This window comes from Lithobates pipiens, unplaced genomic scaffold, assembly GCF_037356315.1.
Source record: "Lithobates pipiens isolate NorthernLeopardFrog02 unplaced genomic scaffold, aLitPip1_a1.2 Scaffold_3, whole genome shotgun sequence".
Classification (NCBI taxonomy): Eukaryota; Metazoa; Chordata; class Amphibia; order Anura; family Ranidae; genus Lithobates; species Lithobates pipiens.
This window is the reverse complement of record NW_027507790.1, coordinates 80,293,496-80,310,234: the sequence shown is the minus strand read 5'-3', so window position 1 is coordinate 80,310,234 and position 16,739 is coordinate 80,293,496. Positions and strand designations below refer to the sequence as shown.

General features: G+C 40.9%; 1 protein-coding gene across 1 annotated transcript in view; it reads left to right on the top strand.

The window, feature by feature from the left end:
• The window catches only part of ABCB9 (ATP binding cassette subfamily B member 9), a 92,663-nt gene that overhangs the window by 18,315 nt on the left and 57,609 nt on the right, over positions 1 to 16,739 (top strand). The window contains exon 3 of the mRNA XM_077461872.1: positions 11,165 to 11,279. Within this exon, the coding sequence (XP_077317998.1) occupies positions 11,165 to 11,279 (115 nt within the window). The remainder of the gene's footprint in view (positions 1 to 11,164; positions 11,280 to 16,739) is intronic.

Genomic DNA, 16,739 nt, shown 5'->3' with positions numbered 1-16,739 from the left:
GGAGAAGGAGGCGCGGCTTTCAAATTGTAGTATGTCCGCCGTCTGTCTGCTCGATACGCTGATCGAGCAGTCAGACGGCGATGACTCGAGTATAAGCCGAGGGGGCACTTTCAGCCTCAAAAAAGAGCTTATACTCGAGTATATACGGTAATAGTTTATTCTTAATTTTCTAGTTGTTATGATATTACATCACTACAGGGTGTATTTATAAAGCATTTGCATAACTGTTCATCCATCAACGTTGCATGTAAATTCTTTCTCCTAGATTCATCCCTCCCTCCTAGATTGTAAGCGCTAGAGAGCAGGGCCCTTTGATTCCTCCTGTTTTGCGATGCGCAAACTGTTGGTGCTATATAAATCCTGAATAATAATAATAATTCTGTGCGAATGGGACAAAATCGAATGTTATCACGCTATGTTCTATTGCAGCTTAAATGTGTGAATGCAGGAAAATACCCCATAATAGCCACTAGATAGAGCTGAGGAGCTTACCTATTTGCTGTTATATTCAGCCTCATCTAGTGGCCACATTGCACTATTTTTCCCATTCAAACATTCTCAATCTGCAGATAATATAGCCTAAAGGCCCGTACACATGATACAAAAATCTGAAATTTTGTTAGATGAGCTATCTTCGGATTTACGGATCCTTAGTATGGTGCTTTTGACAGCCGATTTCACTTTTTCGTCAGACAAAAGCTGGATGTGCAGACTATAACATTTTTGTCGGGTGTGAACTCAACGTCTGGTTTTCGGATGGTCAGTACAGAAATCATCACACAAAAGTTGAAATTACAAACACACATGATTGGAATCAAGGAACGACCAGGAAGAGTTTGGTCTTGTAAACTACCGTTCATAATCTAGAATTAACATTTGTGACACGGCAATTGATGAAATGTTTTTTTTTTGTGAAAATTATTTTTATTCACAAATTTTTAAAAACAGCAAAAACAAATACAAAAAGCAACAATGACAGAAACCCATATAAATGCCCCCCCCCCCCATCCCCATTGTGCAATGTCCCAGGTATCTTTAATGGGATAATAATGAAGCTGCTTTGCTGGTGGTAGTTATGCCACACGTATTTTAAAAGGCATTTGTTTTGTAGTGATATAAATAATATTAATATTAGGGTTGTTGTTTGATTTTTTTGGGGGGAAGTTACTACAACACCATTATCCTGTATTTTTTAAGATCAAAGATACAACTATGTGTTGGTGTCCCTTGTTAATTTTCCATTGTTTTGTTTTTAATGTAACTGCCTACTCCCAAACTGTCATTTAAAGAGACACATAGCCAAGTGTTATTCTTCACAATTTTTTTTATTGTGCAGAAGAATAAAAAACAGAAATTAAATTAGAGATGCTATCTGCCATCCAAATAAAAAGAACTTAACAAAAAAGTGTGAATTAAAGCTCACCAAACTTCTACAAACATGAAATTAGCAGAAGGGGCCCAAAAGGTGACAATGAGAAATGAACTTGCCCTTTATACTCTCATAGTACGTCACTATGTTTGTGTTTGTCAAACGACAATTTGCGGATATTTAGTATGCTAGACAAAATACTGCACATGCGCTTTTGACAAAAATCAGACGCTCAGTCGCACAACAATCGAACCGTGTGTATGAGGCTTTAGAATATTCGTTTTTTCCCTAATAGCACAGAATTAATTTACCTATAGTTTTGATGAATGAACAGTTATGCAATTTGTATAAATACACCCTTTTTTAGTAAAGTTTTGACAAGGAACAAGCATGCAGGCTGTATGTTTGATCCAGGTCAGTGACTCGCTGAAGTAGCAATACCACGCGAGGTGGGACATTGCATAAAGTCAGGTTTCCATAACTATGACATGTTTGCTATAAGAAAATTTATAAGAAAAGTAGTTTAAAAGCTCATTTAGAAACTACAGTTTACCCTAAAGGATAACCGCCTTTATTGTATCAATGTGGGTATCAGATTCTGATTCCCATCTGAAAAGGATATTTTATAGATAGGCAACTCCTATCCTCATATTGATTAGTGGTTCCAAATTAATAACTACTGCAGTAGGGAACAGACACAAAAGATACGCTCAGCATCTTTCCAAATACCCGTTCTCCTTTATTATGATGCATTTGAAGGTTTTTATACACATGATTACGTAGGTATCACATTAATATTACAATTGTACGCTTATGGTAACAAGGGGCGTTACATAGGCAGGCTAATTCTAATCAGGACTCGAAAGAATGCGTACTGAAAACATTATTAGTGCTGTGTGCACAGTGAGGGCATTGTGCAATACATGTAAAATAGAATACAATTATATACAGAACCTACAAATTTCCATTACACATCTCTCTGTCACTTTTTATTGTGTTAAGAATTTACAAATTCTCAATAAAATGTTCCTACTGGAGTCAGTAGTGTAATGGCAGTTACAATTCATATCTCCAGTGTATTTCTGTCTAAAACCGTCACCTGTGACAATGCAGAGAGAGTATGCAGGAGGGGAAGGAGGTGCCCATCCCCAAGCAAAATAAAATCATCAATGTTGAACGGTTTGCTCAATAGATATTGACATTTTTGTTAAGAAATGCATAGTATTATATATTATTGTATACTGGGAATATTTTGATTCTAAATTAGAAATATCCACATTTATTGTCTTGCTTGTTTTTATGAAGTAAGGGTAATACATGTGGTCATCCATAAATGAGGCCCTACAGTTTTGGGTAGGGTTTGCCCCCCTGTCATATTTCATCAGAAAATCTCCCTTTTAAAATGATATCACAAGCATATCACCCCACCCTTAGCCACAAACTGACCTAACGTTTGAGCCATATGCCTTGATATGGAATAATCAAAGTTTACATACATGTCTAAAAGACCATTTTTTTTTCCACCCTATTAGAGACTTACCATATTGTTTACAACAGTGCTAGTACAATGCAAGTATTTGCCAAAAGCTGTATTTATAATAGATAAAAAAAAATCACAGAGATATCCGTTCTGTGAAACTGCACATACATTCATTCTGTGTGAATGGGGGGAAAAATTAATGTTACTAGGCAAATTTTTTTCTCCAGGTTGAATGTTTTTCATTCATTCAGAATATAATCAGGAAATACTGCATTATGGCAGCTAGATGGAGTAAGATCCTAGTAAGTATTTATTTCCTATGATCCTTAGCATCATTAAATAACCAGTTATAGTATTCTCCAAATGTCTTACAAGTGCTGGTCTATCAGGTCAGTAATTGTTACAAAAAAGGGTTACATAGAAATGTGTTAACATAATCCTGTATTCTTTTATTGCTTTCATTTGACAGTCTTGTGAAATCCTGCTACAGTAATTGTCTGTTTGCAGGCACCTAGTGAACCAGATTATGAATGCTATTATATTATCTAATATTGTTACTTGTTACCTCTAGGCATTTAGTAAAAGTGTCTCCTGCTTTGTAAGGGTTCACATCGTATATATTAGTTGTATCTCTGGGAGGCGTTACATGCACATTTATGCAATTAAAAATCTGGGGGTTATATAAACACGAGAGGAATGGCAAGCCCCCTGATGTCAGATGTAACAGGGGAGGGTTTTAGGAATCCTTAGCTATCTCTGGTCTTGACAGATCAGCCTAGCACAAAGATCCATCAGCCTGAGCCCTAAGGCAGCCATTCTCAACCAGGGTTCCGTGGAACCCTGGGGTTCCTCTAGAGCAGGGGTGCTAAACCTGTGGCTCTCCAGCTGTTGTGGAACTACAAGACCCATGAGGCATGGCAAGGCTGAAAAGTACAAGCATGACTCCCAAAAGCAGAGGCATGATGGGACTTGTAGTTTCACAACAGCTGGAGAGCCACAGGTTGAGCACCCCTGCTCTAGAGGGTGCTAGGGGATCCTTGAGCTGTGACTGATGAACCACCTTTTTGATGGTGCCCACAGAGTTCAAGGTTCAGCATCACTTAGCAAAGCCAGCAGCATGACCCAAAATATATTTTTAGCTGTCTTTAGGATGGCATTCTAAACACCATTTTAAGGGGAACATTCTTCCTATTGACCAGCAGTATAAGGTGCATTGATCTATTGACCCCTGATGAATTGGTTTTAGTATGGGTTCCTCGAGACTTAAATTATTTTTGGGGTTACTCTAGGGTTAAAAGGTTGAGAAAGCCTGCCCTAAGTCCTCATGGAAACTGGACGTTAAACAAAATGGCAGTAGCATTAGCTGTAGAATGCCACGTTAAAAACACGAGTTTTGTCACGTTTTTGCATTAGCGGTTTGCCAGATTTTGCTGCATTTTTTAGTTGTTTTTTTTAGCAAAACGATACTTTCACAAAAGCTTGAGGCTCAAAAAAGCTCATAAGTGCTGGATAGCCACACTTTGCAAAGTTTTCAATGTTTTTAAGCATTAGAGAGTTTTTACAGCTGAAAAACACTTCTTCAAACTTAGTAGTTCTGTTTTTTGTTTTTTTTTCAGCTTGTGCATTGGCCCATAGAATAACATGCTGAGGAGTTTACTGGCTGTAGAAAAAAATGCCTGATGCCTAAAACAGCAGTTGTAAAAGCGCCCAGTGTGCATGAGGCTTATGAATGCAACTATCTATACATTGCAAGACACAGCTAAACTCACCTGGTTGGAGGTCAGACTCTGGGTAACCTTTTTCAAGCCTGGCCTGACCTCAGTAAACCAAACAAAGCTTGATCATGGTGTTGTGTCCTCAATAACAGCTGGGACACACAATCGGATATGTTTGGTCCAGGCTTAAAGTTTGTTCAGTATCTAGATTGAGTGATTATAAAAGTGATGTTCACAAACATCCAAACCATTCCTGAGTACAAAATAACTCATGGACAACCCCGTTGAGGCATTTTTTTAGATGTAATTTGTTACTTAACATATTTTTTTATTATAGCTCTTCATATGCACCCTATGGTCACGTACACTTCCATATGTTTGGTGCCCTCCAGTTTTTCTTTCAACAGGTTATGGAACAGGTTATTCAACAGGTTATGGAAGTTCCTTCTAGTACAGTTACAGCATAGCTAAACCCAGAAACAAAATTGAATATGTTGTAGCTTTCCAGTCCAATGTGTTGAATGCATTAGTTTTCGTCTTTCATGCTTTTTTTTTATTTGTATTTTTTGCATCTGGTGATCTGTCCTGTAGCACACTTCTTATCTTAGGGTGGCTACACTTCCTTGGAAGAAGAACTGAGCCACCCTTGAATAGCAGCATTGTCAACCTATGGACTGGGTAGTGTTAGCTACACTAGAAAATTTAGATGGACTTCACTAACAAATTTAAGCTGGACTCCAGCTAACCACTTCCATGCTCACACCTGTACATCCCCAATGGACCATTTCTGCCATAGCCTTGTATATTCGACAAAAACGTTGTCATTACTTAAAGCAGAACTTCCCTCTCTCAATCAATATTGACTATAAATCCTTATGCTGCTATCATTAGTAAATAGAGGAAAGTATAACATATTTACATGTTTTAAACTTTTTTTTACATTTCATTAGTTACTTCCTGGTTTCCAGGCCTAGGCTAATTAAATCATACATCCCAGAAGTCTGCAGGAGGGGAGGAGTGGTTTTCTCAGCTGAACACACCCTCCTGCTTGCATGTCTACAAGTGCTACATGAATCATCTACCATTAATTATGATGGCCATGGCCAGAAATGCTAGGGGGTGTTTTTCAAAGTGCTTTCTCAGCAACATAAAGCATATATGGAGTCATGGTTGGATGGGTGAGTTTGCTTAGAATATTTAAACATGAATTAAATAGCGTTTTGTTTTTTTTGCGGTTGTGTGGCGCTGTACCCAAACAAAATTGACATATTTTTTTCCCCACAAATAGAGCTTTCTTTGGGTGGTATTTGATCACCTCTGCTGTTTTTATTTTTTGCGCTATAAACAAAAATAGAGCGACAATTTAAAAAAAACAACAATATTTTGTAGTTTTTACTATAATAAATACCCCAATTTTTTTTTTAAAAAAAGCAATTTTTTTCCTCAGTTTGGGCCGATATGTGTTCTTCTACATATTTTTGGTAATAAAAATTGCAATAATTATATATATTGATTGGTTTGCGCAAAAGTTATAGCATCCACAAAATAGGCCAATGATTTATGGCATTTTTATTAATAATTATTTTTATTTTTTTACTAGTAATGGCGGTGATCAGCTTTTTTTTTTTTTTGTATCGGGGCTTCCGACATTATGGCGAACAGATTGGACACTTTTGCAACAGTTTTGGGACCATTGACAATTATACAGAGATTAGTGCTATAAAAATGCACTGATTACTGTGTAAATGTCACTGGCAGGGAAGGGGTGCTCAAGGGGTTAACTGTATTCCCTCGTGTGTGTTCTAACTGTAGGGGGATGAGACTGACTAGAGGAGATGACAGATCATTATTCCGAGCTAGTAGGAACACACAATCTGTCTCTCCTCTCAGAACAGGGGAGTCCCTGTTCTGGCTCTCGTGCCCACGATCGTGCATGGCCAGCGATCATTGCGACCGCCAGCCACGCACATCGCCACCCCCTGCAGTGCAGCGCACCTACTATCCTCGCTTAAAGGCCAACGTACAGCTATGACGGTTCGCGGGAATGTGCCGACCTGCCGCAGTATGACGGTGGCTGGTCGGCAAGTGGTTAATGTGGGAGTAAACTCCCATGCATGACTTTTACTTATAGGTAAGCTTATAATAAGGCTAACCAATAAGTAATGTAAATATCTCCTAAACTTGCACCATTTAGGAGATATTTACTGTACATGCAGCCGGTGACTTCGCCGGTGCATGTGCTGTAAAGGAACGGTCCCCTAGATCATTTCTTCAGAGTCCTGTGCTGTAAATGGCAGCTCCCACGCGTATGCACGGGAGTTTTGTCATTGTGGCTCACACAGCTGGAGTCCGTAAACCCGGAGGGAAGACCAGGTGAAAAATGGAAGCCCTGTCAGTGGTGACAGCACAACGCTTGAGGGCTTCAATCTAAGTCAAGTTTTACATAATGTGAAACTTACCTTGGAAACTTACCTTGCTTAGTATGTGATGCATACTAGCACATTTGCCTTGCAGGTTAAAAAAGAAAAAAAATTGCAGGCGAATTTACTACTGCTTTAAATTTTTTTAACTTACAATTTGCCTTAGCTGACAGCATTTGTAGATCCAAGCTCAGTGAGCCCAATGAGTTCAGGACAGAAAATACTATTTCAGGCCCCTTTCATGCAGGCCGGATCATTTTTTTTTCAGCAGGGGATGTGTCCTCTGATCCTCTGCTGAGCTGAGTGCAAGAGATGGATGACAGGTTCATATCTACTCTGCATAAGAGGACACAGCCTGCTCTGCTTTATGGGCAGTCGGATGTAAACAGACCAGAATGAATTGGAGGTGTAAACGAACACAAGATCATTTACATCCACCACTCCATAGAGGAGAATGGAGGATCCAGTCGGGTCCACCTAAAAAACAGACAGGTGGACCCGAGCATACAGCTTGTGTGAAAGGGACCCATCATTTCATACACAAAGAAAAATTACATCAATCTGCCTGGCTTCCTCTCGCAGTGCCGCTGCTCAGGCCTCAAGCCTCGACCTTTAGTCTGGACCCTCAGACCATCTCTCAGCACCACTAAGCTTACATGCAACTCTGTACCTCTCTCTCAACTCTCCTGGCTTTCTCTGCTCTGACCTATGTTCCTTCTTCTGGGTAATGGACCGCCTGTCTTCCCAGGTGGATCCCTGAACCGCAGAAAGCCCCTTGATTATAAAAACTGTGCACACCTGCACACACAGCCTGGACATAGTGTTAGAGGCTTTGTCCCTCCCAAGACTCTTCGAAGCCTCCAAGCTCTAGAACTCAACTCAGGAATTACCAATCCCAGAGAAAAGTGAAACCCCAATTTTTTTCCATTCATAATAGCCATTCTGGAACCCCTCAATCTGCATCCTTGAGAATCCTGGGTTGCCATTTAGCCCTTTTTACACAGTGGCAGGGCCAGGGCAGGTTGATGAACACTGAATCAAACAGCTTTTTTTTAATTTTTTTATTTTTATACAGCAACTGCTAGAGCTGCTCTATGTACACAGGAACTCATAGTTTCATGGGGGCTGCAAATTGCTGGGTAGTGGGGCAGGGGGTGGCAGCAGGGCAGAAATGAATGTACTACACATGCCATGTGTACTGTTTTATTTTTTTATTTTTTTATTTTTTAAGCATGTCTAGCATGTCCAGTGCCCTAAACTAGTTAAGCAGTTACAGCAAGAATATTTTTCATTTTGGGATAATTGTTTTCTATAAATGAATAAAAGCTGACCTTTGTAAGCACTCCCGTCAGTCTGAAATGGTTGATCACAACCTTCTAACCGACATGTTTGCGTAACAGCTTGGTTTGTTAGGTGAAGTTGAAAAATAACAGACTTAACAGACTTCCTGGCTGGATCAACAGGTGAAAATAAAGGGAAAAAGCCTAAAGAAGAAAACTAATGCAAACACCACACACTGTATAAGAATTGGTAAGATGCAATGTAATGCACTTTTGTTTTTGGGTTTAGATAACCTTTAAAGGTTTCATCTGTGACTCCAGTGGAAAAGACTGACTCTGAGATCAAGTAGTTACTAAAGTAATAGCTATGGCATTGTTCCCACTGTATTACTTACCACATATCAGAGTGTTAATGTAAATATACAAGCTGTACTCTTTGATTATTCTTTCCTTAACCAAACACCATTATAATCTCCATAATAAAAACACTTCATTCTTTTAAATAAATTACTTATCCAAGCAATTCCCAGACTCGCACAGTAACTGCCACTTAAGGATTTACTTGTACAATACAGGGCACCTTACACCTGACTCCTCTTAACACAAAGCTGACATTTTCTTTTATCCTTTTTTATCCTTTTTCAATCAAAATTTTATTTATAAAAAAGTTTTTTTTTTTTTTTCCTTTTTTACTCACAAAAATGCAAAGACAAAGTAACTACCTGCCTCACAAGGTGGAACAAACAATCCAACAATACAACACAACACAACACAATTAGCATTCCTGAATGTGACCGACCTGTTTTCTAAAGCAGAACATAGAAGATCTGCTAAGATCTAGTTCCCAAATCATCAGTTACCACTCTGCCATGTACCATTGCCATTTATGATTGAGGATCATTATCATACATTGTGTAGGGGCAGTGTAATGCTTTGTTATGGCAGTGTGGTGATTTGTGTTGCATAAAAATGCATGCATGTGGCATATCTACAAAGCAAACATCACATATGTATGGTGTGAAGTGAACAGGGAACGTATTTTTTTTCTATGGGCCCTTGTGTTGAGCCTATGTTGATCTATGCAGATTAAGGCAGCCAGTGGACATAAGCACAATTCCTTACTCTCTGAATTGAACTGTCTAATTTTTTTAGGGAGGTTGTAATAGACTTGTGCTGTTAGGTAGACAGAGAAGGAAAGCAAGAATTATTTTAGAGGACATTTGTCAAGAACTTAAATTGATTGCCTGCATGAACCTACATAAGAACCATGGGAACTATTATTATTAATAATATACAGGATTTATATAGCGCCAACAGTTTACTCAGCGCTTTACAACATTTACAACAGTACAATTACAATACAGTTCATTACAGGGGAGAATCATAGGGCCCTGCTCGTTAGAGCTTACAATCTAGGAGGGAGGGTACCTACTAAACTTCCTGCAAAAGTGGAGGCTGGTCCATTTCTGATTCTTCCTGTTGGGGTCATAACTTTATAGGCAGCTTTGGTGTTCAATAAAGAGTTGAAGGAGAAGGAAAGTTACAGGCCAGTATTGACTTTTCCAGAAAAAAGTTGTCATGACATGACATTTGGGAAATGTCCTCCTAAAATAATTCTTGCTTTCCTTCTCTGTCTACCTAACAGCACAAGTCTATTACAACCTCCCTAAAAAAAATAGATAGTAAGGGATTGTGCAATGTGCATATGTCCATTGGGCTGCCTTAATCTGCATAGATCAACAGGAGGACCAGGACCCTTGAAAAATGATATAAAAAAGTGAAACTTGAGCCTCCTTCCACTATCCCAGTGATATGGAGCTTAAATGTTAATAACAATCTACATAAATATAAATCACATGTAGTTCATTAATCAGCAGCTGCTTAACATTCAATAGTTGTATCAACAGATAATATCAAGTCCACAGGTACTTATATAAGCAGCAGTAAATACTATAGTAGCGCTACTGTCATTTCCTAATATGACCAGCTTTCATATGCTTTTAAGCACATGAGATGATAGATGGTGATAAAAAAAGTCCAAAAGACACAGGCTGTGGTCCTAATGTTGAATAGTTGAAGTGCACCTCACACCAAGATCCTCAAACCGTGCGTCACAATCCCCTTAGGGGTTCTCACTCACCAGATATAAGCATGATTGAAGCCTTGATTTGCCTAGATAAACATCATCCACATCCTGAGTTGGATCACAACCACATAACACCACCGTAGGTACTCCACATAGCGTAAATCCTTTTACCAAAAAGGAGATATCTTTATCAAAATCCAGAATGGTGCACAGCGCAAGTCAAGAGACAGTACTCTACCACTCGGTAGTCGGCTCTCTTCTGCAGACCTGATCCACTGTGACAGCCCGGCCAGTCTGCTCACATCAAGAAGAGAGCCGACTACCGAGTGACAGAGTACAGAAGAACCGACTACCTCACACAAGGCTCCTTTACCCAACTTTTAATTTCTACCTATTTCCTAAAGCTAGTTTTTAACCTGAGCCCAAACCCTTTAAATTATTCATGTCCTATTATGCTAACCCTAAGCCACTTCTAAACCTAATCCATAGAATTAATTCAGAAGCTGAATACAAAAATGATCACATTGATATCATATTGAAAAACTCATCTCTGCAGGTCAGTAGAACCAAAGTGATGTCATTATATAACCAAGTGGGACAACAACTGAACCTGCTGATATCAACTCACAACTATGGTACCAGTTTCTACTAGACATTGCTTTTTATGTATTTCAGTGCAGTATGTTAAAGACCATCCACCAGAAAACGGTTTATTTATGAGTAATGGTAAATTCTTAAGTTAGAACTATTTAAAGCCTCTTCTTTGCATAGGGGCTGGTTATCAGTTTACAAATGTAGTTTTCCTTTGTCACAGGGGAAATATTCAGCCCATATTACACAGGGCTGGTCATAGATGGTATTGTCGTCCAAAGAAGTTTGAAGCAGTTTTCCAGCGCGGTTGTAATACTAGCAGTTCTGGCGGTGGGGAGGTAACATTCTGACTCGTTACTCTTTTTCTGGTGTGATAATATCTGATATAATCTTTGCCATGCATGTGTATCCTAGCAGGCTGTGACATGGAATCATTCAATAAGGTATATTGCTAGAATTTGGACATTGAAAAGTGATGTGAAACAATTAGAGGGTGGTTGGACATGCAGGCATTTTCTGACTGCATTCAGGCATCCTTCTCTAAATTATGAATGGCCATCTGAAAAGATTATTAGTCCTTTTGTCTAGTATGGGTACCTTTTTAAAAGAACTCCTCACCAACTTGCAAATTGCAGGTCATTGTACAAAAATATTAGCTATTTTAAATACTTAAATGCGTTTTTCCATAAACAGTCTGTGTTCACATGCAATGTGCCTTTAAGCATACAAAGGAATTTGATCACCCCAGCAACAGTCAATACCCTAGAACAGTCACAGTTTCCTCTTCATCATGCCACATCATAGCCTTCTCCTCTTCTGAGAGTGTCTAATTACTGTCTGTTCTGGCCCAGCTCCTCTGCCCATTCTCATAACCTTTAATGTAGCTGTTGGGGGAAGAGAAAAGGGGAATACTATAGAGCAGTGTTTCTTAACCTTTTTTCAGTCAAGGCACCCTTTAAAATTATGGACAATCTTGAGGCACCCCATTCTAAAATGTAAAAACTTTAATAATAGTTTTACATAATGCAGCAACATCAATTCACGTAGGACACCTAACGTTAGAGGTGATTTTTTTTTTTCTTCCAAAGCAAATACACTTTTGCAAACTGGTACTGACTAGTTGTCAGGGCAGGAGGAGGACTCTAGGACCCAGCATCTGTTAGGGCAAGAGACAGGTTCTAGGACCCAGCGTCTTCGCCAACACATCACATGGGCCTTTATAAGGAAGCCAGGCCTTGACTGAAGTCCTGTTTGATCATCAGCTTGTTACCTCTGTTCCCTTGCTCCTGTGATCCTTAGTTACCGACCCGGCTTGTTCCTGACCTGTCTCCTGCTTGATCCAGTCTTGGACCCCGACTTGTCTTACGGATACCCTCTGCCTGCTTCTGTGTTTGGTCTTGACTTTCCACCTAACTTTGTCTGCTCTGTTATTCACATGGCTTCTGACTATCCTTCTGACACTGTTATTCTGCAGACCTGCCACACCTCACAGGCACCATCTGTCTGCAGCCTCTGCTCAATACATCTGCAGTATCCCTGAATCCTTCTGCAAGCAACTCCACAGGAGACCTGTGCTACTTTGTGCCCGACTCCTCCTGTCTCCTCCATCCAGCCATGCATTGACTACGGGGAACTCAACAAAATTACTATCAAGAACAGGTACCCTCTTCCCCTCATTCCAGAGTTATTCCAGAGGTTCCGAGCAGCACGAGTTTTCACAAAGCTGGACTTGAGAGAGGCCTATAACCTGGTCCGCATTAGAGAGGGGGATAAATGGAAGATTGCTTTCAGAACCCACTTTGGGCATTTCACATACCTCGTGATGCCTTTTGGGCTATGCAATGCTCTTGCAATGTTCCAACATTTTGTGAATGATATCTTCAGAGAGTACCTTGACCAGGAAGCAAGGTTTCAAGTTCTTAAAATGCTCCATGATCACAGGTTAGCAGGTCAGTTTGGGTCTCGTAAAACTAGTGAGCTCATCCAACGGTCCTTCTGGTGGCCCAACCTTGGTTGGGACTGCAGAGCCTATGTTAGATCCTGCACTGTGTGCCTATGCAGCAAAGGTGACAAGACAAAGCCCTAAGGGTTATTGAGACCCTTAACTGTCCCTAACCGTCCGTGGAGATGATCTACATGGATTTCATCATGGATCTTCCGACTTTGGGAGGATTCACTACCATCTTAGCCCCTTTCTTGCCCAATTTTAGGCACACCCTTCACTGCAGAAACAGCCCACATGTTCATCAAAGAGATTGTGAGACTCCCTGGTTTACCCAACAACATTGTCTCGGATCGAGGGGTACAGTTTACTTCCAGGTTTTGGAGAGCTCTCTGTAAACCCCTGAGTGTGGAACTCCTGCCTTTCTTCAGCCTACCATCCCCCAAGCAAACTGAGCACACAAACCAAACCCTGGAGCAACCCACGTTGCTTCTCAGCTTTTTCCCAAGACAATTGGGCTTCTCTGCTTCCATTGGCAGAGTTCGCCTACAACAACTCATTACACTCTGCTACCAACCAATCCCCAGTCTGGCCCAACTACGGATATGCCAGAAACCATACCCAAATCAGCAGTACCTGCTGTACAGGACAGACTCACCTTTATACAACAAAACTACCAAACCCTCCAAGAGTGTATACAGAAGGCGCAGTTCAACTACAAGAGGTTCTTTGACAAGAAACGAAGGGGAAAATCCATCTTTTAAGGTCAAAGATGAGGTATGGCTATCAACTGCCAACCTGAAGCTTCCGTGCCCTTCGAAGAAGTTGGGGCCAAGATGTATTGGACCTTTTCCAATTAGGCATGAAATAAACCCAGTACCCATTGAATTATCTCTGCCTGATTCATACAAGATTCACCCGTTCTTTCACGCCTCTCTCCTCAAGCCTGACATTATGGATCCTTTCCCAGGTAGAGTGGAACCACCTCCACCACCAGTAACTGTTGAAGGGGAAATGGAATTCAAGGTGGAATCTGTTCTAAATTGCAGAAAGCAAGGGAAGCAGATCCACTACTTGGTTAAATGGAAAGGGTATCCACCCGAAAAAATGTCCTGGGAACTGGAAGCCAATGTACATAACCCCAGACTCCTCTGAGAGTTTCGGGCCAAATACCCAGGAAAAAAAGCTCAAATGGGCAGGAGGAGGAGGATGTCAGTCGGGGGGGGGGGGGGGGGGCACTGTCAGGGCAGGAGGAGGACTGTAAGACCCAGAGTCTCCACCAGCACATCACATGGCCCTTTATAAGGATGCCATCCCTTGGCTGAAGTGCCGTTTGATCATCAGCTTGTTACCTGTGTTCCTGTGTTTCCTTGCTCCTGTGATCCTTAGTTACCGACCCGGCTTGTTCCTGACCTGTCTCCTGCTTGCTCCAGTCTTTGACCCCGACTTGTCTTATGGATACCCTCTGCCTGCTTCTGTGTTTGATCTCGGCTTTCCACCTGACTTTGTCTGCGCTGTTATTCACCTAGCTTCTGATCCTGGCTTGTACCGACTATCCTTCTGGCACTGTGATTCTGCAGACCTGCCACACCTCACAGGCGCCATCTGCCTGCAGCCTCTGCTCAATACATCTGCAGTATCCCTGAACCATTCTGCAAGCAACTCCGCAGGAGACCTGTGCTACTTTGTGCCCGACTCCTCCTGTCTCACCTCCAGGGGAGTCCGGAACTTAGCCACAAGGGAATCCCTCTCTCCATTGGCCTCCAACACCCAGTACGTGATATTAGTATTCCAGTGTTTCTCTTCTGCCTCAGTTTTCCTCCATCACTTAGCTAATGAGACTCCAAAGCTGATGGATAGACGCAAGGGTGATATGCAGGCAACTGACATCCTCCTTATCATTGGATGATGTCATTGGTTGTTAGGAGGTTGGCAACCTCAAGGCACACCAGGCTGCTATAGAGTGTCACTTGAATGAGAGCTCTGAGTCTGGTGGGGCAGCTGACCTAAAATCCAAGATGGTGGGCTTTCACAGATTATTAACATAAATAAAATATGTTAAATGCACATATAATCTCTAGGGAGGATTGTTGTTGAATTGAATAGCCTTGCAACAGGTTCTCTTTTAAAGTGTAAGTAATCCCTCCTATCATTTTCAGCCAAGGAAGCTGCCATCTTTGTCTTTGTTTAATCTACAACTGCCTTCATGCTGCACATGTGATCAGTTATGACACCAGCCATTGGATGGTTTGATAGTTTGGTTGAGAGCACAACCAATGGGAGTGTTACATTTCCGGCACATGCTGAAAATTTTATGGATGGGTTTACTTTGGCTTTAAGGCCATGCCCTGCATTTTAAGCTCCAAGGTTTTTTTTTTTTTTTTTAGTCATAAGCCCATCAACTGAGTGAAGTTTTGATATTCAGTATTGTCACACGATTCGACATGGGAAGGTGTTAGTATCATATTCTGATCACACCTACTTCCTTCAGCTCTGAATCTGTCTGGATTTGGGGTTCCTACTCCATGAGTGCATACTGTAGCCCTACAGTAAAGGACACATTTACTTTGTTCTTTATTTTTGTATTTTGTAGTTCTGAGCAGGGAAGCTTTTCGCCATTCTAGCTTATAGGGCTGTGTGTTTCTATTGATGCATGCGATATAGTTTGACATTTCTAGTCCCATATGCATAGCTCCCAACTGTCCCTGATTTTGAGGGACTGTCCCTTATTTGGAGCAATGTCCCTCATTCCTCCTTATTTGTCTGTCATTTTGGTCTGATTTGTATAGATGTATATAAAAATTCACTTTTTTTCTTTTAAAAAGTGTTTTTCAGCACTAAACCTTTCAAAACCTCAGCACTAAACCTGATTTCTAAACTGCTGCATTTACAAATTATAAAGGAACAGTAGTGGTAAAAAAAAGCACTTGTGGGTTTAACCAATCTTTTTTTTAAATTATTATTATTATTATTATTATTATTATTATTATACACGATTTATATAGCGCCAACAGTTTACGTAGCGCTTTACAATGTATAGGGGAGGACAACACAATTACAGTACAGTTCAATAGAAAAGGTACAGGAGGGCCCGGCTCGTAGAGATTACATTCTAAAGGGAGAGGGTTGTGGTACAAAAGGTAATAGCTGCAGAGAATTATTTGATGTGAGGGTGGCTCAGGGACAGTTAGGTGGGTGTGGGATAGGCTTCCCTGAATAAATGAGTTTTCAGGGATCTCCTAAAGGTGGACAGGGTAGTGGCTGATCGGACAGACTGGGGCAGGGAGTTCCAGAGGATGGAAGAGGCTCTGGAGAAGTCTTGAAGGCGAGCATGGGAGGAGGTTACAAGGGAGCTAGAAAGCAGGAGGTCCTGGGAGGAGCGGAAAGGACGATTTGGGCAATATCTGCAGATGAGGTTTATGATGTAAATGGGGGCAATGTTGTGGATGGCTTTGTATGTTATGGTTAGAATTTTGAATTTTACACGGTGGGGTAGGGGAAGCCAGTGAAGAGATTGGCAGAGAGGGGCCGCAGTCACAGATCGATTAGTGAGGTGTATCAGTCTAGCAGTAGCATTCATAATAAACTAAAGGGGGGATAGCCTGCTTAAGGGTAGACCATTAAGGAGAGAATTGCAGTAGTCAAGGCGGGAAATAATCAAGGAGTGAACGAGTTGCATTGTGGTGTCATTAGCCAGGAAGGGTCGAATTCTGGAGATATTACAGAGGTAAAGGCGGCAGGATTTAGCCAGTGATTGGATATGGGGGCTGAAGGAGAGGTCAGAGTCAAGGATTACACCCAGGACCCTGGCATGTGTGGAGGGACCAATGGTTGTGTTGTTGATATTAATGGTGAA